General features: G+C 45.1%; 1 protein-coding gene across 5 annotated transcripts in view; it reads left to right on the plus strand.

Annotated features, from left to right (window-relative positions):
• Nucleotides 1–25,919, plus strand: part of tdrd3 (tudor domain containing 3) — a 182,556-nt gene that overhangs the window by 62,209 nt on the left and 94,428 nt on the right. For all 5 annotated transcript variants that reach the window (XR_011935141.1, XR_011935142.1, XM_072476317.1 and 2 more), the window contains exons 6-9: nt 1,255–1,326; nt 9,044–9,190; nt 21,274–21,420; nt 25,492–25,651. Coding sequence is in view for 3 of the 5 variants with exons in the window: in XM_072476317.1 (XP_072332418.1) it covers nt 1,255–1,326; nt 9,044–9,190; nt 21,274–21,420; nt 25,492–25,651 (526 nt within the window). In the remaining 2 variants the exon portion in view is untranslated. The remainder of the gene's footprint in view (nt 1–1,254; nt 1,327–9,043; nt 9,191–21,273; nt 21,421–25,491; nt 25,652–25,919) is intronic.

Here is a 25,919-nt window from a genome sequence, read left to right on the forward strand (position 1 = left end):
TGTTAGCCGAGAAAGACAAGGTATCAAACATTTGAGCAACCAGTCAATGTAGCTGTCCAACAGTTCTGCTGTGCAGTAGCAACACAAGGGTATTAACCACTAACAGGATGCTGCTGTCAAACCAGAAAGATATTCCTATCTCAAATTAACAATTTGGTAAATGAATTTCAGTGCCAGTGTGATACTCTCTGTATGTTGGCTGTACGTCCCAAAACTGACAGATCTTATCAAACAGCATATCCTCCTGCTGTTCGCAACGAGCAAAGTACATACCGTAGCCAACTAGCTCATCCTTGCAAAATTCCATGTCCAACATTAGGTGTGATTCCACGATTGGACATCATTTGCTAAATAATCCTCAGTGAACTAAAAATTATGCTGACAACCAATGTAAATAGTCCAGCTCGCATTTTGGGTCATTTGTGTGTATTGGCCGCTCCATATTTTAATACACAGGGCCCAGTTCTTTGCAGACTGAAGAAACTACACAAAACAAAACAAATGCCATTTACTGGTTCAATCCACAGGGCAGTGCCGTTACCAATCAGAGTTAGCTGTCCGTTTTGAATTTCAAACAATGTTTGGCAGTTAACATTCGGTCACCATCTACTGGTGCATTCTTCATGGCAATGCCTCGACCAATCAGAGCCCACTTGCCAGCCAGCCAATACTCTCTTATACAGTACAAAGTTGTTGTTTCCTTTCTTACCTGTTTTCTTGAGATTGTGCGGATCAGTGCAAGACGAGAAGCTTCGACAAAATGTGTTTATTCAGCGTTACTTAAGTTATGACCAAACTACTATCCTTTATGATGGTTAAATAAATTAAATGTGCTCCTCAGTGGTTGAATATTTTCAAAATATTTTGTTATTTTCTCATTATTTTGCGACAGCTTGTTGCCGCAGTGAAAATCTATAATGAGAATGTCTGTTTTGTTCAGCTGTCTATTTTCTTATTAAGTGATTCTCAAACCTCTCAATGTATCCTTTGACTCGAACAATGCCATTGGATAATTAGAGAAAATAGACACGTGTTTTTAAAAAAAAATAAAATAAAAGCAAATTACTGCGGATGCTAGAATCTGAAAGAAGAACAGAAAATGCTGGAAAATCCCAGCAGGTCTGACGGCATCTGTAGAGATAGAGCGGAGCTCCGTTTGGAGTCTGGGTGACTTGCGCACTTTTTTTGCCGTTTTATGATTTATTGAATGTCAAATATAATCTTTTATTTAAAAAAGTGTTCTTGTTTTTTCAGAGTTTGGCAAAATATAACAGAAGTAATATTGGAGCTGAAGGTGGACCACCCCCTTTTGTCCCTTTTGGGCAGGTACGACAAATTCATCCTTGCTTCTGTGTGGATTATATTTTGTGAGAGAGAATGACTTTGCAATTATACTACCTTGCATGTTCTTTGAAGATTCCATGGATTTTTCTGATTTGTACTCATTGGCACCCAATTATCCATTGTAAGGCCCTGCAAAGTCAAACAAATTAGCAGTTAATATGTTTTGGTGATGACCATTGAGGAGTGAATGTTAACCAATAGGGTACCAGGAGAGTTTGCTCTTCAAATAATGCCAATTAAACAGGCAGGCAGTACCTCAATTTGAAAGCTTAGGAAATGTGCTCAAGTTTTGGAATGAAGCTTAAACCATTAATTATTTTAGTGAAGCATCTGTACAACCAGCTGAGCCAAGCTGAAATTTGGAAGTTTGTTTCCCTCTTCAACAAATGCAGAAGAGCATAAGAAGTAGGAAACGTAGACTGTATGGCTCTTCAAGCCTCTATTCCGTATGATCATGGCTGAGCTTGGGCTTCAAATTCATGTCATTCCCTGAGACATCAAAACTTTGTGCCCAAGTTTTAAATGCACTCAATGATAGAGCATTCACAATCCTCAAAAGATCGGGAATTCCAAAAATTCACAGTCCTTGAGTGGAGAAATTTCTCCTTGTCTTATGAGCACGTGGTTAGGTTACTGGATGAGTAATACAGCGACCCAGGCTAATGCCTTGGAGATATTAGTTCAAATCTTACGACAGCAAATTAATCCTTGCTTCTGTGTGGATTATACTTTGTGAGAGAGAAATACTTTGCATTTATACCGTGCCTTGCATGTTCTTTGAGAAAATTTACACACATTTAATTAATAGATCTAGAATTGAGTCTCATGAAAAATTACAATGAACTCGGCAAGGAAATCTGCAGTGCTTAGTCCATCTGGCATGTACGCGACTCTTGACTATGCGACCTGAAAGGAACTAGCAAGCCACTGTGTTGCATTAAACTGCAACAGAAAAGTTGAATAAGTGTAATTCCAGGTGGATCACACAGCATTGACCTAAACATTGGAAATGACAAAGGCATGCCCTGCTTGGTTGACCTAGTCCTGCTCACTAACATCTGGAGAATTGTCAAAATTGAGAGAACTGTGACAGTTAGACAGGCAACTGCCTGATGTGATTGCTCCTATCAAATGGTGCCTTACAGTCAATGTCCCAGTCTACACCATCACCATCTCTGGGTATGGTTTGTTCTACTGGCAGGACCTGCCAAAAAGATGGGCAGCAAGGGCAGAGAACATACTGCAGAAGCTAAACACTGGATCTATCCAACTGTTGAAAATTGCTCGGATATGTCCTATCTGCAACAAGCAGGACAAATCCAATCCAGCCAATTATTACCCCAGCAATCTTCCTCACAAGATCTGAACAACATTCCGGTTTCAAGCAGTGTCAAGTAACACTTGTGTAAAAGAAGTGCCAGTGACCATCTTTACAAGAGCGCCTAACTACCTCCCCATGATATTCAATTACATTATCACTGCCCATCAGTATCCTGCGAGGGCTTGTATTGACCAGAAACTTAACTGAACCAGCAAGATAAATTATGTGGCGATAAGAGCAGGTCAAAGGTGGGGTGGTAAAGTATTCAACGCTTCCGGAAGCAATGATGTTAAGCTGTATAATATTTAAATGTAGTCAATTTTATGGTAATAAGGGTGTGAACCTGATTACGTTGCTGGCGGGGAAGATCTCAAACTGAGATCTCGCTGCATCAAATCCTATTATGGCCCTCTTGCGAGAGTTAGCAGCCATAACGGATTTGCGCTCATGGCAAACGGGCCCCGAATATCTCACGCAATGAGAACCGCAACAATGTTTGCCAAAACCTCCGGTAATACAGCAAAGGAGGGCCAAGAAACTGATAAAGTAGAATATAATTTTTTTTAAATGTGAAATTAGATTTCCCAATTAAGGGGCAATTTAGCATGGCCAATCCACCTAACCTGCACATCTTTTTTTGGGTTGTGGGGGTGAAACCCACGCAGACACGGGGAGAATGTGCAAAATCCACACGGACAGTGACCCAGGGCCGGGATTCGAACCCGGGTCCTCGGCGCCGTAAGGAGAATGGAATATAAATGTAAACTAGCTAAATGCATAATGGACTCTGAAAGCTTATATAGGTATGTAAGAGCGAAACGTTTGGCTAAAACAAGGGTGGGTCAATTACAGGCAGAGTCTAGAGCATTTATCATGGCGAATAGAGAAATGGCAGAAAAGCTAAATGGTTATGTTGTGTCTGTCTTCACTGAGGAAGATACAAGAAATCTCCCCCAGAATTCGAGATCCAAGGGACTAGGGAGAATGAAAAATTGAAGGAAATTACTATTTGTGAGATTCTTTTAGTGAAATTAATAAGACTGCAGGTTTATAATTCACTGGGACCTGATATTCTACTAGAGTGTTGAGCGAGGTAGCAGTGGAGGTCATGGATGATCATAATTTTTTAGATTCCAGAATGGTTCCTGCAGATTGGAAGATAGCAAATGTCACCCTACTATTTGAGAAGCAAGGGAGAAAGAAAACAGGGAAATCATAGACCTGTTAATAGTAACCAAATCTTTTCTTGAATTGTCGCCGTGCAGTGGTGGAGAGGCTTGATGTTCCGCTGGTTCCGGGAACAATGCCATTGGGAGTCTTAAGCTCCTGACAGGGTCACCCATGACGATATGGTTGGGGGCGAGGAACTGGACAAAGCACAATCCAAAACAAGTCCTCAAAGGTGGATCAGTTGGAAGATACTCGCATGGTTCAAAGGCTGCAATGATGGATGATGGCCGCAGCAGTAGGGATATCCCCAGTCGTTGAGGTTCCTTTGCCACTGGAGTTGGACCTACTCCTGTCAAGGACCGTGTGTCTGCTGATGTGCAACGCCATGCCCATGATAAAAGATGTCTCGCACCAGGAGTCTACAGAGGAAACACATCCCCCACACAGCCGAGTGCTGCAGTGATTGGCGAGCGGTGACGGGAACAGGACCATGAGATCTGGGAACAGGACCATGAGATCTGGAAGTTCCTAGATTTGGACCGGCACACGGGTAGTGGAGTTTGATTCAGTTGTTTCGCTCTTGGAAGAGGAACAGGAGAGCATTTTGGCAGCTTTCTTCACGTCTGAGCAGCCTGCTTCATGATCCACTCTGCTCACCCTGCATGGGGAAAGGGCTAGAAAAGGTAATCTAAAAATAGTCTCTTCCGTCCCCAACCTGGCTGGAAAATCGCATCCAGCAGGCTCATCTGCCTGCGGTCAGAAAATCAAAGTTAAACTGAATTTTGGAATCTGGAATGTGCAAACCCATGGATAATGAGCAAAACAATCAACTGGAACGGAGAACTGCCCTTGTTGCCCATGAACATGGGCCCTGCAAGAGACCCGAAGAACAGCCAAAGGGCAGTTGAGGGAAGATGGCGGTCAGTACCCATGGCAGTAAGGTTGGGGGTGACGAACCAGACCAAGCACAACCCAAAGGAAAAGCTGACGATCAACCAAGGGCGCATGGAGTTTGTTTTGGCATCTGGAACAAACTCTTCAGCCAACTCTTGGAGCTCCCGGTCAGCATCAACAAGTGCCTCATGACCCTCCGTCTACAACTTGCGAAGAACCAATAGGCAGCAGTCGTCAGTGCCTATATCCCAACCCTTGATGCCAATGATGTGTCCATGGAAGGCTTTTACGGCACCCTGGACAGGATATTCTCCAACATTCCTACAGAAGATAAGAACATCCTCCATGGGGACTTCAACGCCAGGGTTGGAATGGACTTCCAAATCTGTAAAGGAAGGAGCTGGGAATTGCAACTCCAACGGGGTTCTTCTGTTTGCCAAATGCATGGAACACCAACTTGTCATCACTAACACACTTGTTCTGCCAAGTTCAAGACTTCCTGGAGTCAGCCATGATCAAAACACTAGCACATGATCAAATTCGTCATCATCCGATCATGAAACCAAAAGGATGCCCGTATTGCCAAAGCATTGACCAGTGCAGGTGACTGCTGGACGGGCCACCGGTTCATCCACTCCTCTATTTCTATTAAATTCCACTAGACTAAACAGCTCAGAAAAAGATAAACATTGAGCAGCTTCAAGAGCCATAACATTCAAGGCTGTGGGCCAAGTGCTGACAAGTGGGATTAGGTGGGCAGGTCATGGCCTTTCCTGCATCAGTGCAGACTCGATGGGCCGAAGGGCCTCTTCTGCACTGTAATATTCTGTGACTCGATGTTGGTGAACTTCCATCACTGGCTTCTCCAAAATCTCCAAAGTGTCCAATCTAATGGGGTGGAGGAAAACTGCAAAGAACTGAAGACCGCAATCACCTTGGGCTGTGAAGAAACCATCGGCTACAAAACCAGGAAACATCAAGACTAGTTCCACGAGAACAACCACACCATCAAAGACCTGAGGGCAGCACGGTAACCCAAGTGGCTAGCACTGTGGCTTCACAGCGCCAGGGTCCTAGTTTTGATTCCCCGATGGGTCACTGTTTGTACGGAGTCTGCACATTCACCCTGTGCCTGCGTGGGTTTCCTCTGGGTGCTCCGGTTTCCTCCCACAGTCCAAAGACATGCAGGTTAGGTGGATTGGCCATGCTAAATTGCACTTAGGGTCCAAAAAAGGTTAGGAGGGGTTAATGGGTTACGGGATAGGGTGGAAGTGAGGGCTTAAATGGGTCGGTGAAGACTCAATGGGCTGAATAGCCTCCTTCTGCACTGTATGTTCTATGTTCTAACCTATTCGACCAGAAGAGGAAAGCCCTCTGCACCTAGCAAAATGACGTAACTAGCAAGGCAAAGAGCAGAGCTCCTCGATTAGCCAAAGCGGAGCTACAAAGAAGAACTAGAGAAATCGAGAACCAATGGTGGACTGAGAACGCTAGGGAGCTGTAACTTCTCGCTGACTAGCATGACAGCCTGGGTTTCTTCAGTGCCTTCAGGGCAATATATGGACAGAGTACCCTAGGCTCAAACTGGTGCGGAACCTTCTTGAGAAACAGAGAAAACATCTGCCTTCGATGGAGAGAGCACCTCAAAGAGCTCCTAAACTGTGATACCATCCATAGACGAGGCTGTGTTTGAGAAAATCCCCCAACTCCTGATCAAAGATGATCTTGGCTTCCCACCAAATACAGATGAAGTCAAAGCCACCATTAAACATGTGAAGAATGGAAAAGCTGCAGGAGTGGACAGGATCCCAGCAGAGATTTTAAAACTTGGAGGAGAAGAGATCATCCTTCATCTCTTATCAGCTGTTGCTGAAAATCTGGGATAGAAAAGAAATCCTGCTGACCTCGGGGGTCACCGTCATCGCCACCATCCTCAAGAAAGGAAATGAAGCGACCTGTGGGAACTGCCACGGAGTCTCGATATTCTCCATTGCCAGGAAGATCATTGCCCGAATCCTTGCGAGCTGTCTTTTCCCAGTCTAGTTTCCAACCAAACCGTGAAACAGAGAACATGATTTTCGTTGCTAGGCAACTTCAAGAGAAAAGTCAGCCTCAACATCAACCACTCTACGTGGCCTTCATTGATCTGATCACGGCTTTTGACTTCATAGTACTTCCCAATTGATTCTGTCATAGGTCGTCTGTCCAGAGAAATTCAAGAACATCCTCTGACTGCTCCACAACAAGATTCCGGCAACAGTCCTCACCGACTGAAATAAGACCAAAATCTTGGAGGTCAAGACTGGAGTCAAGGAAGGCTTGGCCTGCTGTGTGCTTAGGATGTCAGAATTCCAACTGCCAAAGCAAATCATCTTTGCCCAGCTCAAGGAAGACTTCCGAACGAGAGGAGAAAGGAAGCGCTTCAAAGACACCCGAAGGCTTACCTCAAGAAATGCAACATAAAAGTCAATGCTTGGGAGACCCTTGTTCAGAAATGACCTCCTGATTGAAGGAACGCAATTCTTCAAGGACGCCCGACGGCAAGAGGAAGTCCGGAAAAGGAGCCCGAGAAATGAACACCAGTTATCCAGAGTCCAAGGATCGATCTCCCCTCCCAGAAACACCTGCCAAGTGTTGAAGATGTGACTCTAGGATCGAGCTTATCAGCCATGCAAGAACCCATGACCAGTAACATAGAGTTTCTTAGATGGACAATCATACTCGTTAACAGGTGTTTGTCAAAAAAGGAGTAGTCAGTAGTACAGAAAATGCTTGAATCTGTTATAAAGGATGTGATAAACAATTGGGCACAGTCAGCATTGATTTTTGAATGGGGCATCATGTTTGATGAACCTGTTGGAGTTTATTGTGGATGTTACTGATAGAATTGATAAAGGGAATCGGTGGACGTCGTGTACTTGGATTTTCAGAAGGCTTTTGATAAAAGCCCACCCCACAGGATATTGATTATCAAAGTTAAAGCACTTGGGATCTGAGGCAGTGGATTAAGAATTAGTTAACGGGCAGAACACCAAGAAGGAATAAATGGGCCAATCCCGCTTGGCAGGCTGTGACCAGTGATGTTCTACAAGGATCAGTACGTGGGGCCCTAGCTGTTCACAATATATTTGGATGTAGGGACCTGACATAATATTTCCAAGTTTGCAGATGACGCAAACCAAGGTAGGAATGTGTGTTGCGAGGAAACTGTAAAGTGGCTTTAAGGGGATTTGGACAGAGTTAGTGGGTGGGCAAGAACGTGGCAATGAAATATGATGTGGGAAAATGTGAGGTTATCCACTTGGGTAGGGGGAACAGATGTGCAGTGATAAAGTGTGGATGTACAAAAGCGACCTAGGGTCCTTGTCAATATGGCACTGAAAACTAACTTGCAGGTGCAGCAGGCAATCGGGAATACTGATAGTGTGTTATTTTACCGCAAGAGAATTTGAGTACAGGAGTGGTGATGTCTTGCTTAAATTGTATTGAACCTTGGTTGGATCATACCTTGGGTACTGTGTGCAGTTTTGGTCCCCTTATCTTCGGAAAGATATTATGGCCATTGGAGTGCACTGAAAGTTCACCAGACTTGTTCCCGAGATGGCAGGGCTGTCCAATGAAGAAAGATTGGGGAAACTGGGCTTGTGTTCTCTGGAGTTCGGAAGAATGAGAAGTCATCTCATTCACATGTACCCTTTAGGTATTTTGTACGATGTTAATTCTGGTTTGGAAGTCCAGAAACAAGGAACTAAATTTCAAAATAAGGGTGAAATAACTTGGGACTAAGATGAGGAGAAATTATTTTACTCTGAGGGTTGTGAATCTTCGGGATTCTCTACCCCAGAGGGCTGTGGAAGCTCCTAGTCATTGAGTGTGTTTAAAGCAGAGATTGACTGATTTCTAAGTGCCAGTGATATAAAGGGATATGAGGATAGTGTGGGGAAAAATACATTGAAGTGGATGATGTCTTAGTGAAAGGTGGAGTAGGTTTGATTGATTGAATGGCCGATTCCTGCTGTTATGTTCTGAGTCGATCTGTTGCAGGATGGACAAGATGCTCGGGTATTGCTGCTTGCTGGCGGATGTGTATATTTTTGTTCAAAGCTTTCTTGCCATATTTTTTCCAATTTATTTCCCCACAATACACAATGCGTGCTTTTAAAAATAATGCTCACTTGATTTTCTTTTTTACCTCAACAAATTTATTGATCAGTCACAGAAATAGTCATGGTAGGAAAATATTTTGTTATCCATTATTTGTTGGGCCTCATTCATTTTGTATTCATGGTAAATAATTTGCTTTCTTCCCTCCAGAAATGTTTAACTCGTGACCAAGTTGATAGCAGAGACCTTGATAAAAGGAAAACACTACAGGTTGCCAGCACAAATAAAACTGGGGGTGATGATGAATTTGAAAAACAAAGGACTGCTGCTATTGCAGAAATCAGCAAGAACAAGGAGGTAAAGTATTAAGTTCTTGAAGTATGAATAATTTTCATAGTTCATAGATTTCATAGAATTTACAGTGCAGAAGGAGGCCATTCGGTCCATCGAGTCTGCACCGGCTCTTGGAAAGAGCACCCTGCCCAACCCACACTTCCACCCTATCCCCATAACCCAGTAACCCCACCCAATACTAAGGGCAATTTATCATGGCCAATCCACCTAACCTGCACATCTTTGGACTGTGGGAGGAAACGGAACACCCGGAGGAAACCCACGCATACACGGGGAGAACGTGCAGACTCCGCACAGACAGTGACCCAAGCCGGGAATCAAACCTGGGACCCCGGAGCTGTGAAGCAATTGTGCTAATCACTATGCTACCGTGCTGCCCAATCAATAGTTGATTGTGTGATGAACAAATTTAGAAATTCTGGTTGCAAGGAACAGCAGATTCAAACACTTGAGAGATTTTTGTGTGTATTTTGGGGGAGCAGACCTTTTCGTGGAGAGTTCTGCTTTTGTGTTATAAGCTTACTTCAGAATATCAATTGGAATTTGAGTTGTTGGCTTGTCTTCTGTTGTGTCCTTCTGCTACAATGTTTTGCTGCCTTCCAGTTGACTGTAGCCCAGATTAATAACAAGTCTTTCCTCTTCATTTTGACTCAAACCATGAATATATTAAAAGTTCCAGAACCTCACCATAGTCCTTTCAGATTTCTGGCTGGACATGCCCACTTTGGCTTGTTCCCAGTCTGGACTTTCCTGCCTGCCAAATAATTTCATCCAAATGTTCCCCAGGTACTGGATGTCCTTTTTTTTGGTTTTATTTTGGCAAAAGGAAACGTTTCAAAGACTATCTCAGCGTCTCCATGAAGGTCTTTTTTTTTTTTTGGAAAATATTTTATTCAGGCATTTATCATTTTAACATTTTAAACAACAGAGATCCAACACACGCAAAAACCCCACAATAACATACGCAGCTCCCCCCAGCCCTAAACTCTAACTACCCATACATTAGATTCCCTGCCCTTATCCCCCCCTCTCCCCCAAGCTGACGGTCAATTCTCCTTGAAGAAGTCGATGAATGGCTGCACCTCCGAATGAACCCCTTACTCCTCGGGGCCTTTCCCATAACCTGACTTCCAACTCTCCTCCCAGCTCTTCCTCCCACTTTCTCTTCACCTCTCTAATTGAAACCCCTTCCCACTCCATCAGTTCCTTATATATTTCCGAGACTCTCCCCTCCCCAACCCCTGTTTTTGACATCACCTTATCCAGTAGCCCCCTTAGTGGGAGGCGAGGCAAGCCCAGGACCTGCTTCCGGACAAAATCCCACACTTGCAAGTACCGGAATCCATTCCCCCCTGGCATCTCAGACTCCTCCTCTAGCTCCTCCAAGCTCGGGAAACCCTCCTCAATGAAGAGATCCCCAAATCTCTCAATCCCTGTGCGCCGCCACCTCCTGAAGCCCCCGCCCAGCCCTACAGTGAACCAGCGACTACCACAATTCGGTGACCACACCGACGCCCCCTCCAGTCTCATATGCTGCCTCCATTGTTCACGCACACTCGGGGCTGCCACTACCACTGGGCTTCTGGAGTACCGAGCCAGCGAGAACGGCAGAGATGCCGTTAACAAAACCTTCAGACTCATGCCCTTGCAAGATGCCGCCTCCACTCGCTCCCACACCAACCCCTCCCCCACTACCCATTTCCTACCCATTGATATATTAGCCGCCCAGTAGTAATTAATAAAGTTCGGAAGGGCCAAGCCCCCTTCCCCGTGCCCCAGCTCAAGAAGGACCTTCTTCACCCTCTGGGCTTTCCCAGCCCATATAAAACCCAAGATCGTCGCATTCATCTTCCTGAAAAATGCCTTGGGGATGAAGACTGGAAGACACTGAAACACGAACAGCTATCTCGGGAGGACTGTCATTTTCACAGTCTGTACCCTCCCTGCCAATGACAGCGGAAGCATGTCCTACCTGCGGAAGTCCCCTTTCATTTTCTCAATCAACCTGCCCAAATTTAGTTTATGAAATTGACCGCAGTCCCTTGCCACTTGAATCCCCAGGCACTTAAAACCCCCTCCTACCACTTTGAACGGCATCTCCTTCAGTCTCCTCTTCTGCCCCCTTGCCTGGATTGCAAAAACCTCTCTCTTGCCCATATTCAGTTTGTAACCTGAGAACCGACCAAATTCCTCCAGTATCCCCATAATTCCTGCAATTTCTCCCCCAGTGGGTCTGCTATATAAAGGAGCAAATCGTCCGCAAGAGCGTGACCCTATGTTCCACCCCCCCTCCTGTCACATCCCCACCAAATGTTTGGTGCTCTCAGCGCCATTGCCAAAGGCTCTATAGCCAGGGCAAACAGTAGTAGGAAGAGTGGACACTCCTGTCTCGTCCCCTGACAGGCTAAAATATTCTGATCAAATCCGGTTTGTCCTTCTATTCGTCACTGGTGCCTGATATAGCAACCGGTCCCAATCCACAAATCCCTGCCCAAGCGCAAACCTTCCCAGGACACCCCACAAATACTTCCACTCCACCCGATCAAAGGCCTTTTCTGCATCCATGGCCACCACCACCTCGACCTTGCACCCCTCCGCAGGCATTATTATTACATTTAGGAGCCGCCTAATGTTGGATGTCAGATGTCATCCCTTCACAAATCCCGTCTGGTCCTCCCCTATTACCCCAGGCACACAATCCTCTCTACTTGTGGCCAAGATCTTTGCCAGCGATTTTGCATCCACATTTAGTAGGGAAATTGTCCTATACGACCCACAGCTCTCTGGATCCTCATCCCATTTCAAAATAAGGGAAATCTATGCCTGCAATTATGTTGGCGGGAGCACTCCAAGCTCCTTTGACTCATTAAAAGCCTTTACCAGGAGCCGCCCCAACAGCCCCGGAAAACGTTTTATAAAACTCAACCGGGTATCCGTCTGGTCCGACTGCATCGCCCCCCCAACCCCTCTATAACCTCCCCAAACCCAATTGGGGCTCCCTAATCCTCCACCAACTCTTCATCTATCCTCAGGAACTCCAGCCCCCCCAGAAATCGCTTCATAGCCTCCTCCCCGGCTGGGGATTACGATTTCTACAATTTACTATAAAACAACCGAAACACATTCACCCCAGCCAGATCCAGAATCGCCTCCTCCCCTCCCTCACTTTCCCAATCTCTCTCGCCGCCTCCTGTTTCCTCATCCTGCTGGCTTTTCCCCCATACTCTCACACCGCCCCCTTTACCCTCCTCAGCTGTCCCTCCGCCTTACCTATGGACAGTCTCTGATGCTCCTTCAAAAGTCCATCATCCGGAGATTCTGCGTACCACCTGTAAAGCTTCGCCTACCAATCTGTCCAACTCCGCCCGTTCAGCCTTCCCCTTATGGGCCCAAGTTGAGATGAATTCCCCCCTAATAATGGCCTTCAATGACTCCCAAACCACCCCAGCCGAAACCTCACCTGTGTCATTGATCCCTATATATCCCTGAATGGCCTCCCTCACCCGCTCACACACCTCCTCCGCTGACAGCCCCACATCCAACCTCCATTGCTGGTGCTGAACCTTCCCTTTTGCTGACTTGCAAGTCCACAAGTCCACCAAAGTGCGGGACGTGGTCTGACACCACTAGTGCTGAATATTCAGCATCCACCACCTCAGCCAGCAGCGTCTTATCCATAACAAAAAAGTCTATCCGGGAATACACCTTATGCACATGTTCCCCCCCCCCCCCCGCATGCGCTTCATGAACCCCCGGAGATCCTTTGTCATAGCTGTTACCTTCCCAGACCTAGAACTCGACCGGTCAAGCCTTGGATCCAGGACTGTATTGAAATCTCCCCCCATAATCAATCAACGTGAATCTAAGTCCAGGATCGTCCCCAGCACCCGACTAACAAACTCAACATCATCCCAGTTTGTTACACATATATTTGCCAATACCACGGTCATTCCCTCCAGCTTCCCACTAACCATAAAATATCCCCCCCCCCCCCCCCCCCCCCCCCGGGGGTCTGCTTCTATATTCCCCACCTTGATTGCCACCCGCATATTAACCAAGATCGCCACCCTCCCTCGTTTTAAAGTCTAACCCCGAATGGATCACCTGTCCAACCCATCCCTTCCTTAACCTAACCTAATCCCCCACCTTCAGATGTGTCTCCTGCAACATAGCCACGTCCGCCTTCAGTTGCCTCAAATGCGCAAACACACGGGTCTTTTGACTGGCCCATTCAGTCCCCGAACATTCCACGTGACCAGCCTGATCAGGGAGAACCCCGCCCCCCCTCTCCTGTCGATCAACCATGACCTCTCTTCCGCCAGTCTGCGGCCCATGCCCCGCACCTCCCCAGCCCGCCCTCGGGCAACTACCATCATCAACCCTCCTCCACTTTGATAGCCCTCTCCCCGTCAGCAGTGTAACCCCCCCCCACATCGATCTTCAGTTCTCCATGAAGATCTGCTCTGTTAGCATCAACACATGGGAATCAAATGCCCAGTCATGACCCTAATGTTGATCCATCGACAAAAATGGTGCAAGACCTTCTAATCAATAAGAACAGCTGCTGAGAGAAAATATCAAGAGAGACAGAATGAGAGGGCAGTTGCTTGAGCCAGCATTCCCCAACCACCTCTACCGAGCAACAAGCAATGTCTTCACTGATGGAGAGCTCACAGGGGTTCCTAAGCCATCTGCGATGTCTCAGCCTAGAGTGACATTTCATTGAAACCCAGACATCCGCAAGGAAGAGTCATCCTCTGCACAAGCATTTGCTGTTTGGTTTATACATTTGGTTCTCTAATTTTATAGGAATGTTGAAACAAAGTAGCCATATTACAGTCAGTAGGAGGATCACGTGATTTGAGGGAATGGGAATGGTTTTGGGCAGGTTAAGATGCTGCAGCTATAGGTAAGTTTGGATGAGATAGAATGGGATTGGAATAGCTCTAGACGGGCTGAATGGCTTCCTCCACCTAAATTTTAAGATTCTGTGATCTGGGCCTCTCTTTGGATTATGTCATGGACAAATGTGGATTGTAATGCAACTTTGTTTCCCGGGAAAACAGACCTCATTTTTCTACCTGCAGCAAAAATGCAGTGTATTTGCCGACATGCCAAAGAGCCTCCTGAGGACCTCAATTAAAACTTATTTCCAAATGTTTCAATAATTCTGTGAAACTCGCTAAACCAACACACCCTGCTGCTCCATTTGCACTAGCATGCATTTTGACTCGCCATTAGCCACGAGAGACCTGCCTGTGTAAACCCATTATCGCCCCCTATCAAGATGGTATAAATCTTGATTCCTCTTCTAAGTAAGATCGCCATGGGTTCAATTCCCGCTCTGGGGATTTGTTCGGAGGGTGGACTAACATTCCAATGTAGGATTAAGGGAATGCTATACTGCCAGAGCTGTCTGCCTTCAGATGATATGTTAAATCAAGGCTCATTCTGATTGGGTGAGTATAAAAGTTTCCATGCCATGAATGTCCTGGCCAAAGTTCATCCTTTATCAGATTATCTTGTCATGATTCTCAAAGCTATTTGTGGGACTGTGTATCATTGGCTAACATATTTGTCCATATCCTGATAACTAGACCATGTATAACTCTTTTCATGTCAGATGTCCTTGGATACTTCGAAGAGTTGTAAGAAGGGGGAGGACTGGCCACCATATGGTGGAGATTAGCAAGAGTGAATAAAATCTTGTTCAGAGATGGGTTTTATCAGCACAAAATGTTGCAAAGGCATTTGGGGTTGGGTTTCCACCAGGTGGAGCCTATGCAGCTGAGGCCAAAGCTGCCCCTATGGGTCAAAGGGGAAATGTTTGTGTAAGATATTGCAGTGAGGGGAACTGCGGGTTTATTTTTCAGAGTAGGTGCTTTTGAAGTTGACTAAGATCAGGGAGCAAGGAATGTGTGTGTGGAAAGAAAGAATTTAAACATAAGAATTATAATGGTGACTGGACTCTAAAGAAAAGTACTTCCTAGTCTTTGGGGCTTTGAAGCTATGAGACTGTGAATGAAAATTTGGTTGTACTTAGTATATAGTAAAGTCGGCAATAGTAAAGTATGCAAGTATTGTTTGAATTATATCCTGGTAGTTCTTCATTTGAACTCTTTAAATAACTGGGAAAAGAACGAGGCGTGAAATGTAATTTATTTTTTATAAACGCAACATGCTATAATCTGCAGTACAAAACCTGAAAGGCCGTTGGAAGCAATTGTAACTTTCGTAACTAAATTGAATACATACGTGAAAAGAAAGCATTTTGAGATCTGTTGGGAAAGCTGAGGGAATTGGAACTAATTGAGTAGCTCGTTCAAGGAGCTGGCATGCTGGCATCGGCACAAAGGGTGTAATATTGGCCTCCTATATCATTCTATTATCCTGCAGGGCAGATGGCACAGTATTGGTTACTTGTTAAAATGTTGGTTGACATTCTACAGATACTAATGGTATAAAGAAGATGATCTTAAGTGTATTTACAATTTGCCATTTAAGGGTAGATGTTTCCTTTCTCTGCACTGAAAATGTCCGCGTGTACCAAGCAGAAAATTAGCAAAAGGTCACCATAGTTTTGAAAACTGCTTCACCAACACCAAAAGCTTAATGACATGTAGAAACAAAAAGTTATTCTGCAACAATTGTTCAGAAGGAAACCGAGAGTATATCTTTACTGTTCAAAAATCTACCTATCTTTGCCGTAGAAACATTTGATGAAGGAGCCTCAATTGCTTCACTGAGCAGGAAATTCCACAGATACACAACCCTTTGGGTGAAGAAATTCCTCGTCAATTCAGTCCTAAATCGGTTCCCCCTTATTTTGAGGCCATGTCACCAAGCTCTAGTTTCACTCACCAGTGGAAACATTCTCCCTACTTCCATCTTATCTATTCCCTTCATAATTTTATATGTTTCGATAAGGTCCCCCCCCCTCATTCTTCTAAACTCTAATGAGTATAACATAGAACATACAGCACAGAACAGGCCCTTCGGCCCACGATGTTGTGCCGAACCTTTGTCCTAGATTAATCATAGATTGTCATTGAATTTACAGTGCAGAAGGAGGCCATTCGGCCCCCTGAGTCTGCACCGGCTCTTGGAAAGAGCACCCTACCCAAACTCAACACCTCCACCCAACACCAAGGGCAATTTGGACATTAAGGGCAATTTATCATTGGCCAATTCACCTAACCCGCACATCTTTGGACTGTGGGAGGAAACCGGAGCACCTGGAGGAAACCCACGCAGACACGGGGAGGACGTGCAGACTCCGCAAAGACAGTGACCCAAGCCGGAATCGAACCGGGGACCCTGGAGCTGTGAAGCAATTGTGCTATCCACAATGCTACCGTGCTGCCCTTAAGAACAAATAAATCTACACTATATCATTTTACCGTAATCCATGTACCTATCCAATAGCTGCTTGAAGGTCCCTAATGTTTCCGACTCAACTACTTCCACAGGCAGTGCATTCCATGCCCCCACTACTCTCTGGGTAAAGAACCTACCTCTGATATCCCTCCTATATCTTCCACCTTTCACCTTAAATTTATGTCCCCTTGTAATGGTTTGTTCCACCCGGGGAAAAAGTCTCTGACTATCTACTCTATCTATTCCCCTGATCATCTTATAAACCTCTATCAAGTCGCCCCTCATCCTTCTCCGCTCTAATGAGAAAAGGCCTAGCACCCTCAACCTTTCCTCGTAAGACCTACTCTCCATTCCAGGTAACATCCTGGTAAATCTTCTTTGCACCTTTCCAAAGCTTCCACGTCCTTCCTAAAATGAGGTGACCAGAACTGTACACAGTACTCCAAATGTGGCCTTACCAAAGTTTTGTACAGCTGCATCATCACCTCACGGTTCTTAAATTCAATCCCTCTGTTAATGAACGCGAGCACACCATAGGCCTTCTTCACAGCTCTATCCACTTGAGTGGCAACTTTCAAAGATGTATGAACATAGACCCCAAGATCTCTCTGCTCCTCCACATTGCCAAGAACTCTACCGTTAACCCTGTATTCCGCATTCATATTTGTCCTTTCAAAATGGACAACCTCACACTTTTCAGGGTTAAACTCCATCTGCCACTTTTCAGCCCAGCTCTGCATCCTATCTATGTCTCTTTGCAGCCAACAACAGCCCTCCTCACTATCCACAACTCCACCAATCTTTGTATCGTCTGCAAATTTACTGACCCACCCTTCAACTCCCTCATCCAAGTCATTAATGAAAATCACAAACAGCAGAGGACCCAGAACTGATCCCTGCGGTACGCCACTGGTAACTGGGATCCAGGCTGAATATTTGCCATCCACCACCACTCTCTGACTTCTATCGGTTAGCCAGTTCGTTATCCAACTGGCCAAATTTCCCACTATCCCATGCCTCCTTACTTTCTGCAGAAGCCTACCATGGGGAACCTTATCAAATGCCTTACTAAAATATATGTACACTACATCCACTGCTTTACCTTCATCCACATGCTTGGTCACCTCCTCAAAGAATTCAATAAGATTTGTAAGGCAAGACCTACCCCTCACAAATCCGTGCTGACTATCCCTAATCAAGCAGTGTCTTTCCAGATGCTCAGAAATCCTATCCTTCAGTACCCTTTCCATTACTTTGCCTACCACCGAAGCAAGACTAACTGGCCTGTAATTCCCAGGGTTATCCCTAGTCCCTTTTTTGAACAGGGGCACGACATTCGCCACTCTCCAATCCCCTGGTACCACCCCTGTTGACAGTGAGGACGAAAAGATCATTGCCAACGGCTCTGCAATTTCATCTCTTGCTTCCCATAGAATCCTTGGATATATCCCGTCAGGCCCGGGGGACTTGTCTATCCTCAAGTTTTTCAAAATGCCCAACACATCTTCCTTCCTAACAAGTATTTCCTCGAGCTTACCAGTCTGTTTCACACTGGCCTCTCCAACAATACCACCCCTCTCATTTGTAAATACAGAAGAAAAGTACTCGTTCAAGACCTCTCCTATCTCTTCAGACTCAATACACAATCTCCCGCTACTGTCCTTGATCGGACCTACCCTCGCTCTAGTCATTCTCATATTTCTCACATATGTGTAAAAGGCCTTGGGGTTTTCCTTGATCCTACCAGCCAAAGATTGTTCATGCCCTCTCTTAGCTCTCCTAATCCCTTTCTTCAGTTCCCTCCTGGCTATCTTGTATCCCTCCAATGCCCTGTCTGAACCTTATTTCCTCAGCCTTACATAAGGCTCCTTTTTCTTCTTAACAAGACATTCAACCTCTCTTGTCAACCATGGTTCCCTCACTCGACCATCTCTTCCCTGCCTGACAGGGACATACATATCAAGGACACGTAGTACCTGTTCCTTGAACAAGTTCCACATTTTACTTGTGTCCTTCCCTGACAGCCTATGTTCCCAACTTATACACTTCAATTCTTGTCTGACAACATCGTATTTACCCTTCCCCCAATTGTAAACCTTGCCCTGTTGCACGCACCTATCCCTCTCCATTACTAAAGTGAAAGTCACAGAATTGTGGTCACTATCTCCAAAATGCTCCCCCACTAACAAATCTATCACTTGCCCTGGTTCATTACCAAGTACTAAATCCAATATTGCCCCTCCTCTGGTCGGACAATCTACATACTGTGTTAGAAAAGCTTCCTGGACACACTGCACAAACACCACCCCATCCAAACTATTTGATCTAAAGAGTTTCCACTCAATATTTGGGAAGTTAAAGTCACCCATGACTACTACCCTGTGACTTCTGCACCTTTCCAAAATCTGTTTCCCAATCTGTTCCTCCACACCTCTGCTACTTTTGGGGGGCCTATAGAAAACTCCTAACAAGGTGACTGCTCCTTTCCTATTTCTGACTTCAACCCATACTACCTCATTAGGGTGATACTCCTCGAACTGCCTTTCTGCAGCTGTTATACTATCTCTAATTAACAATGCCACGCCCCCACCTCTTTTACCACCCTCCCTAATCTTATTGAAACATCTATAACCAGGGACCTCCAACAACCATTTTTGCCCCTCTTCTATCCAAGTTTCCGTGATGGCCACCACATCGTAGTCCCAAGTACCGATCCATGCCTTAAGTTCACCCACCTTATTCCTGATGCTTCTTGCGTTGAAGTATACACACTTCAACCCATCTCCGTGCCTGCAAGTACTCTCCTTTGTCAGTGTTCCCTTCCCCACTGCCTCATTACACGCTTTGGCATCCTGAACATCGGCTACCTTAGTTGCTGGACTACAAATCCGGTTCCCATTCCCCTGCCAAATTAGTTTAAACCCTCCCGAAGAGTACTAGAAAACCTCCCTCCCAGGATATTGGTGCCCCTCTGGTTCAGATGCAACCAGTCCTGCTTGTACAGGTCCCACCTTCCCCAGAATGCGCTCCAATTATCCAAATACCTGAAGCCTTCCCTCCTATACCATTCCTGCAGCCACGTGTTCAACTGCACTCTCTCCCTATTCCTAGCCTCGCTATCACGTGGCACCGGCAACAAACCAGAGATGACAACTCTGTCTGTCCTGGCTTTTAACTTCCAGCCTAACTCCCTAAACTTGTTTATTACCTCCACACCCCTTTTCCTACCTATGTCGTTGGTACCAATGTGCACCACGACTTCTGGCTGCTCACCCTCCCCCTTAAGGATCCTGAAGACACGATCCGAGACATCCCTGACCCTGGCACCCGGGAGGCAACATACCTTCCGGGAGTTTCGCTCGCGACCACAGAATCTCCTATCTATTGCCCTAACCATTGAATCTCCTACAACTATTGCTTTTCTATTCTCCCCCCTTCCCTTCTGAGCCCCAGAGTCAGACTCCGTGCCAGAGACCTGGCCGCTAGGGCCTTCCCCCGGCAGGTCATCCCCCCCCCCCCCCCCCAACAGCATCCAAAACGGTATACTTGTTTTGAAGGGGAACGGCCACGAGGGATCCCTGCACTGTCTGCCTGTTTGTTTTTTTCCCCCTGACTGTAACCCAGCTATTCTTGTCCTGTACCTTGGGTGTGGTTACCTCCCTGTAACTCTTCTCAATCACCCCCTCTGCCTCCCGGATGATCCAAAGTTCATCCATCTTCAGCTCCAGTTCCCTAACACGGTCTTTGAGGAGCTGAAGTTGGGTGCACTTCCCGCAGGTATAGTCAGCGGGGACACCGGTGGTATCCCTCACCACCCACATCCTACAGGAGGAGCATGCAACTGGCCTAGCCTCCATCCCCTCTTACCTGACAGAATATAGCTGCCCTGTGGACTAACTAGATCTCCGCCCTCCGACTCTGCTCCCAGTCAGCTACACTTTCTGTAAACTCCTGGCTCTCTTCTCACTCTTTGCGGAAATGTCGGAAACAAAATGAAAGGAGCACCTTACTCCCTCCTCACCTCACTCCCTCGGTCACCAAACTCTTAGTATAGCACTCAAAATGCACCAAATTCAGCACTCGGAGACTAGTCTACTCAGTCTCTTCTCAAAAGCCAATCCTCTCAACTCTGGGATCAACCTAGTAATTTCCTCTGCACCCCCTCCAGTGCCAGTCCATCCTTTCTTAAATAAGGAGACGAAAACTGTACACAGTACTCCAGGTGTGGCATCACCAGCACCCTATACAGCTGCAACATAACCACCCTGTTTTTAAACTCCATCCCTCTAGCTGTGAAAGACAAAATCCCATTTGCCTTTTTAATGACCTGCTGCATCTGCAAACCAACTTTTTGCGATTCACGCACAAGGACACCCAGGTCCCTCTGCACAGCAGCATGCTGCAATTTTTTTACTATTTAAATAATAATTGATGGTTTCATTAACGTCAGCCAAGATTTGTTCTGCTTTACATAAACCAAGAATGAGTTTGAAAGTGTTTGATCATCTGCAGTTGTGAAGAAATGTTTCTGCTTTTCTGCTTAACTTTGGTTATGAAGTACATGAGTATGTACTGCATGGAGCATGGATTCCGTGCAGGTGGAATTTTTTTAATACATCTTTTTCATGGCCTGATGGTGTCTGCAATTAAATGAGTATGGTCAAACATAATAGGTTTTTATGTCATGAATATCTTTTCTTGAACCCAAGGCAAAGATATTTGGTGGAGGAAGCAATGTGCGGAGCAATTTGAATTCAAGTGGCACAGGCAACAGGAGCAGAGATGCGTTCCAGAAGAACAGAGAGGAGAAGTGTATAAGGGCAGATGGGAAACCTGAAGGAGTATATCGAGAATTGGTAAGGTTTTAATTTTTACACAGAATTATGAATTTACTTTATCTTGTGTTTTGGTTGGCTCTTCACTTTGTTTTTTGAACAGTACTTCACATTGCATATGCAACTTGAACAAATGGAGTGGGCTCTGTTGTGATTCTATTGCAGAAGCAGATAAAAGTTTGGCTATGGAGGATATATGCATGCATCTAAAAGTGCTCTCCTACTATCAATTATAACGTTTGTGTTTTAGCTTTGCAAAATTGCTAAACTGTGTAGCTTAATCATATGTTAAGGTCCAAAGTTACACTGCAACAAAGTGACTTGTTTATCAGAGATATGAGCTTTGGTGCAGAATTAAATAACATTCTTTCTTCAGATTTGGGTTGCATATCATATGATAGTTGCAACGATGATGCAAAACTCAGCCACCTTACACCAGTGCTGGAGTTTTACTGTACGTAATCAGTGCTGCTTGTGAAATCCATCTGAATTTTGCCTTTGGACAGGTGAGCTAAGTATAGAAACTTTTGTATTCGTGACCAGGGCAAACAATTGTGTACCTCCTTAACAATCAGATTAGAGGATTATGAAATAAACAGCACCAGAGCTGAAAAAAAGGTTTAACTTGAAGTGGGTGACTTCAGTACCTTGGATTTTGTGACGGCAATGATGGCAGAAATGTCAGCATTCATCCTTGTTACTCCTCTGAAACTGGCAGCAACTTCAGGAGTCTGCACATGCGCAGTTAATTGCATAAATCTAGAAGCAGCTGCCACGGATTCTATGCTTGCTCATAGAGTGCATGCTGCCATTGGATATCATTGAACTGATGAAACTTTACAGTGTAATGTCACCGTTTTTTATAAAATCTCCCTTTTCTTGTTCATGAGATCTAACTGGATTTTTAATTGTGTACTAAGTTGTAACTGGTGGTGAATGCCTCTGTCCCAGAAAAAAAAAATCATGTTAGTGTCATGTCATATTTTCCCATTCTGATCTTTAAAAAAATCCAAGATTTGTTTCATATTTCAGCTTCAAATGAGCGTGTCCATAAGATCCAGAGCAGAATTAGGCCATTTGGCCCATCGACTCTGCTCCGCCATTCAATCATGGCTGATTTGGAGAGGGTACAGAGGAGATTTACCAGGATGCTGCCTTTCTTATGAAGAAAGGTTGAGGGAGCTAGGGATTTCTCACTGGAGCGAAGAGGGCAGAGAGGTGACTTGATAGAGTTGTACAATGTGATGAGAGGCATGGATAGAGTGGATAGCCAGAGACTTTTCCCCAGGGTGGGAATGGCTGTCACGAGGGGACATAATTTTAAGGTGATTGGAGGAAGGTAGAGGGGAGATGTGAGAGGTAGATTCTTTACACAGAGAGTGGTGGGTGTGTGGAATGCACTGCCAGCAGAGGTGGTGGAGTCGAGAGTCATTAGGGACATTTAAGCGACTCTTAGACAGGCACATGGACAGCAGTAAATTGAAGGGGTGTAGGTTAGGTTGATCTTAGATTAGGATAAATGGTCGGCACAACATCGTGGGCTGAAGGGCCTGTACTGTGCTGTACTGTTCTATATGTTCCTCATCCCCATTCTCCTGCCTTTTCCCCATAACCCCTGATGCCCTTATTAATCAAGAACCTATCTATCTCTGTCTTAAAGGCACTCAGTAATTTGGCCTCCATGGTCTTCGGCGGCGAAGAGTTCCTCAGATTCACCACCCTCTGGCTGAAGAAATTCTGTCTCATCTCAGTTTTAAAGGATTGTCCCTTCATTCTGAGAATGTGTCCTCCGGTTCTAGTTTTTCCTACTAGTGGAAAGATCCTCTCAACGTCCACTCTATCAAGGCCCCTCAGTACCCTGTAAGTTTCAATAACCCCCCCCCCCCCCCCCCCCCCCCCCCCCCCCCCCACCCAGACCCAGAGTCTTCAACCGCTCTTGGGCAGCACAAATGGATAGCAAAGTGGCTTCACAGCGCCAGGGTCCCAGGTTCGATTCCCCGCTTGGTCGCTGTTGTGTGCGGAGTCTGCATATTCTGCCCGTGTCTGCGTGGGTTTCCTCCAGGTGCTCCGGTTTCCTCCCACAGTCCAAAGACATGCGGGTTAGGTGGATTGGCCATGCTGAATTGCACTTAGGGTCCAAAAAAGGTTAGGAGTGGTTAATGGGTTACGAGGTGGAAGTGAGGGCTTAAGTGGGCCGGTGCAGACACGATGGGCCGAATTGCCGCCTCCTGCACTGTATGTTCTATGTTCTTCATATGACAAGCTCTTCATTCCAGGGATCATTTTTGTGAACCTCCTCTGGACCCTTTCCAAGGCCAGCATATCCTTCCTTAAATATGGGGCCTAAAACTACTCACAATACTCCTAACTGCCGACTGAACCTGCATGTTAACCTTGAGAGAATCTTGAACTGGGAATCCCAGTCCCTTTGTGCTTCTGATTTCCCAACCATTGTTTTTTCCCTCTATAATATGTAATAAAAATGAAGGGTATTGAGTGTATTTTATTTACTGCTTTCTGTTTGAGAATTCTTTGAGTGGCTGCTGAACACTTGTTGATATTACTGTTGCTGGCCACCTGATGAATCCCCATGACTTGGTGCCAGATTTAAGCTGTTGCCAAAGATTAAATTAACTCCTCAGAGATTGTTGAATATTTGTACGGAGCTTTCTTTGTTGTCAGAAGTGAGCACCTTCCATACAATCCCTAGAGTGCAGAAGGAGGCCTTTCGGCCCACCGAGTCTGCACCAACCCTCTGAAAGAGCACCCAACCCAGGCCCATTCCCCTATCCTTGTAGCCCACCTAACCTGCACATCCCTGGACACTTTAAAAAAAAAAAATTTAGAGTATCCAATTCATTTTTTCCAATTAAGGGGCAATTTAGCGTGGCCAATCCACCTACCTGCACATCTTTAGGTTGTGGGGGTGAAACCCAGGCAAACATGGAGAGAATGTGCAAACTCCACACAGTCAATGACCCAGAGCCGGGATCGAACCTGGGATCTCAGCGCCGTGAGGCAGCAGTGCTAACCACTACGCCACCATTCTGCCGTATCTCTGGATACTTGAGGGGCAATTTTAGCATGGTCAACCCACCTACCCGTGCAATTTTGGACTGTGGGAGGAAACTGGAGTACCCGGAGGAAACCCATGCAGACACTGGGAGAACATGCAAACTCCACACAGACACTCACCCAAGACCAGAATTGAACCCTGGTCCCTGGAACTGTGAGGCAGAATTGCTAACCACTGTGCCGCACCTAGCATTTGTTTTGCTCCTGACAGTAAAATCCATACCCATGTCAAATCAATTACAGAAAGAACCAGATATAGGGGAAATTACTTTGTTTAATATGTTTTATTAAATGCCCTGTTACCACTGTTCCTAATAATAAACTCGAACTTTTTTCCCTGAGCAGGTGAACAGGGCATTTGAGGAGTTGAGGCTTGGGTCACTGTCTGTGCGGAGTCTATGTTCGTCCTGTGTTTCCTCCGGGTGCTCCGGTTTCCTCCTACAAGTCCCGAAAGGCGTGCTTGTTAGGTGAATTGGACATTCTAAATTCTGCCTCAATGTACCCGTAGCCGTAGCGTTGTGACTAGGGAATTTTCACAGTAACCTCATTGCAGTGTTAATGTAAGCCTACTTGTGACACTAATAAAGATTATGATTTGCCTGTTCAGTGTTGTTAAATAAATTTGCTTGGTAGTTTAACCTGAAAATAAGGTTTGATAATGCAATGCTTTATTGCTTATTGAATATTGGAGGATGACTTGTGGACACAGCGGACAATTCATTCGGTGATGCTGATCGACAGTCATATTTTCTTCATTAATTTTACCATGTTACTGAGCATTTAGCTTGATTTCAAGGTTACCTCCGCCCCAAGTAGTTTAAAAAAAATATTATTGTCAGTTTGTGTTCTTTAAAATTAAATAACAGTTCAGTTAACCTTTCTAGATAAGATATTTGTTTAGAAAGAATGAGTCAAATCTATTTTCATTAAGTAATTGGGAGAGTAGTATAGTACTTGTTGAACATTAATGATCAAATATATATTTGATGTACTTTAATGAGCCCTCTTCTCCTGTAGGTTGATGAGCGAGCTTTACAGCACATAACTGAAATGGGTTTCAGCAAGGAGGAAGCAAGACAGGCCTTAATGGATCACAGCAATAATTTGGAAAATGCATTAAATTCTCTTATCAATTGCACCAAAACACCACCAGTTATGCATAATCCACCTGCAAGAGGTAAAGTAATGTTAATATATTTGGAAAAAAAGTTTACATTTAATTTAGGGCTGCTGAATCCACATGATCATTTTCGTCATCATTTCATATTTTTTTTATAGTAACTGATTTTGTTTGACATGTACTTGAGAAATGCTGTGTATTCATCAAACTCCGCTTTATCTCTAAGGATATGTCTCGCATTAGTGGTAAAGTCATCAACATTACATCTTTCTCAATTCTTCATTCATTTTATTAATCTCTATTTACTATGTTCTATATCTCTTCA

The sequence above is a fragment of the Scyliorhinus torazame genome, chromosome 15 (assembly GCF_047496885.1).
Source record: "Scyliorhinus torazame isolate Kashiwa2021f chromosome 15, sScyTor2.1, whole genome shotgun sequence".
Classification (NCBI taxonomy): Eukaryota; Metazoa; Chordata; class Chondrichthyes; order Carcharhiniformes; family Scyliorhinidae; genus Scyliorhinus; species Scyliorhinus torazame.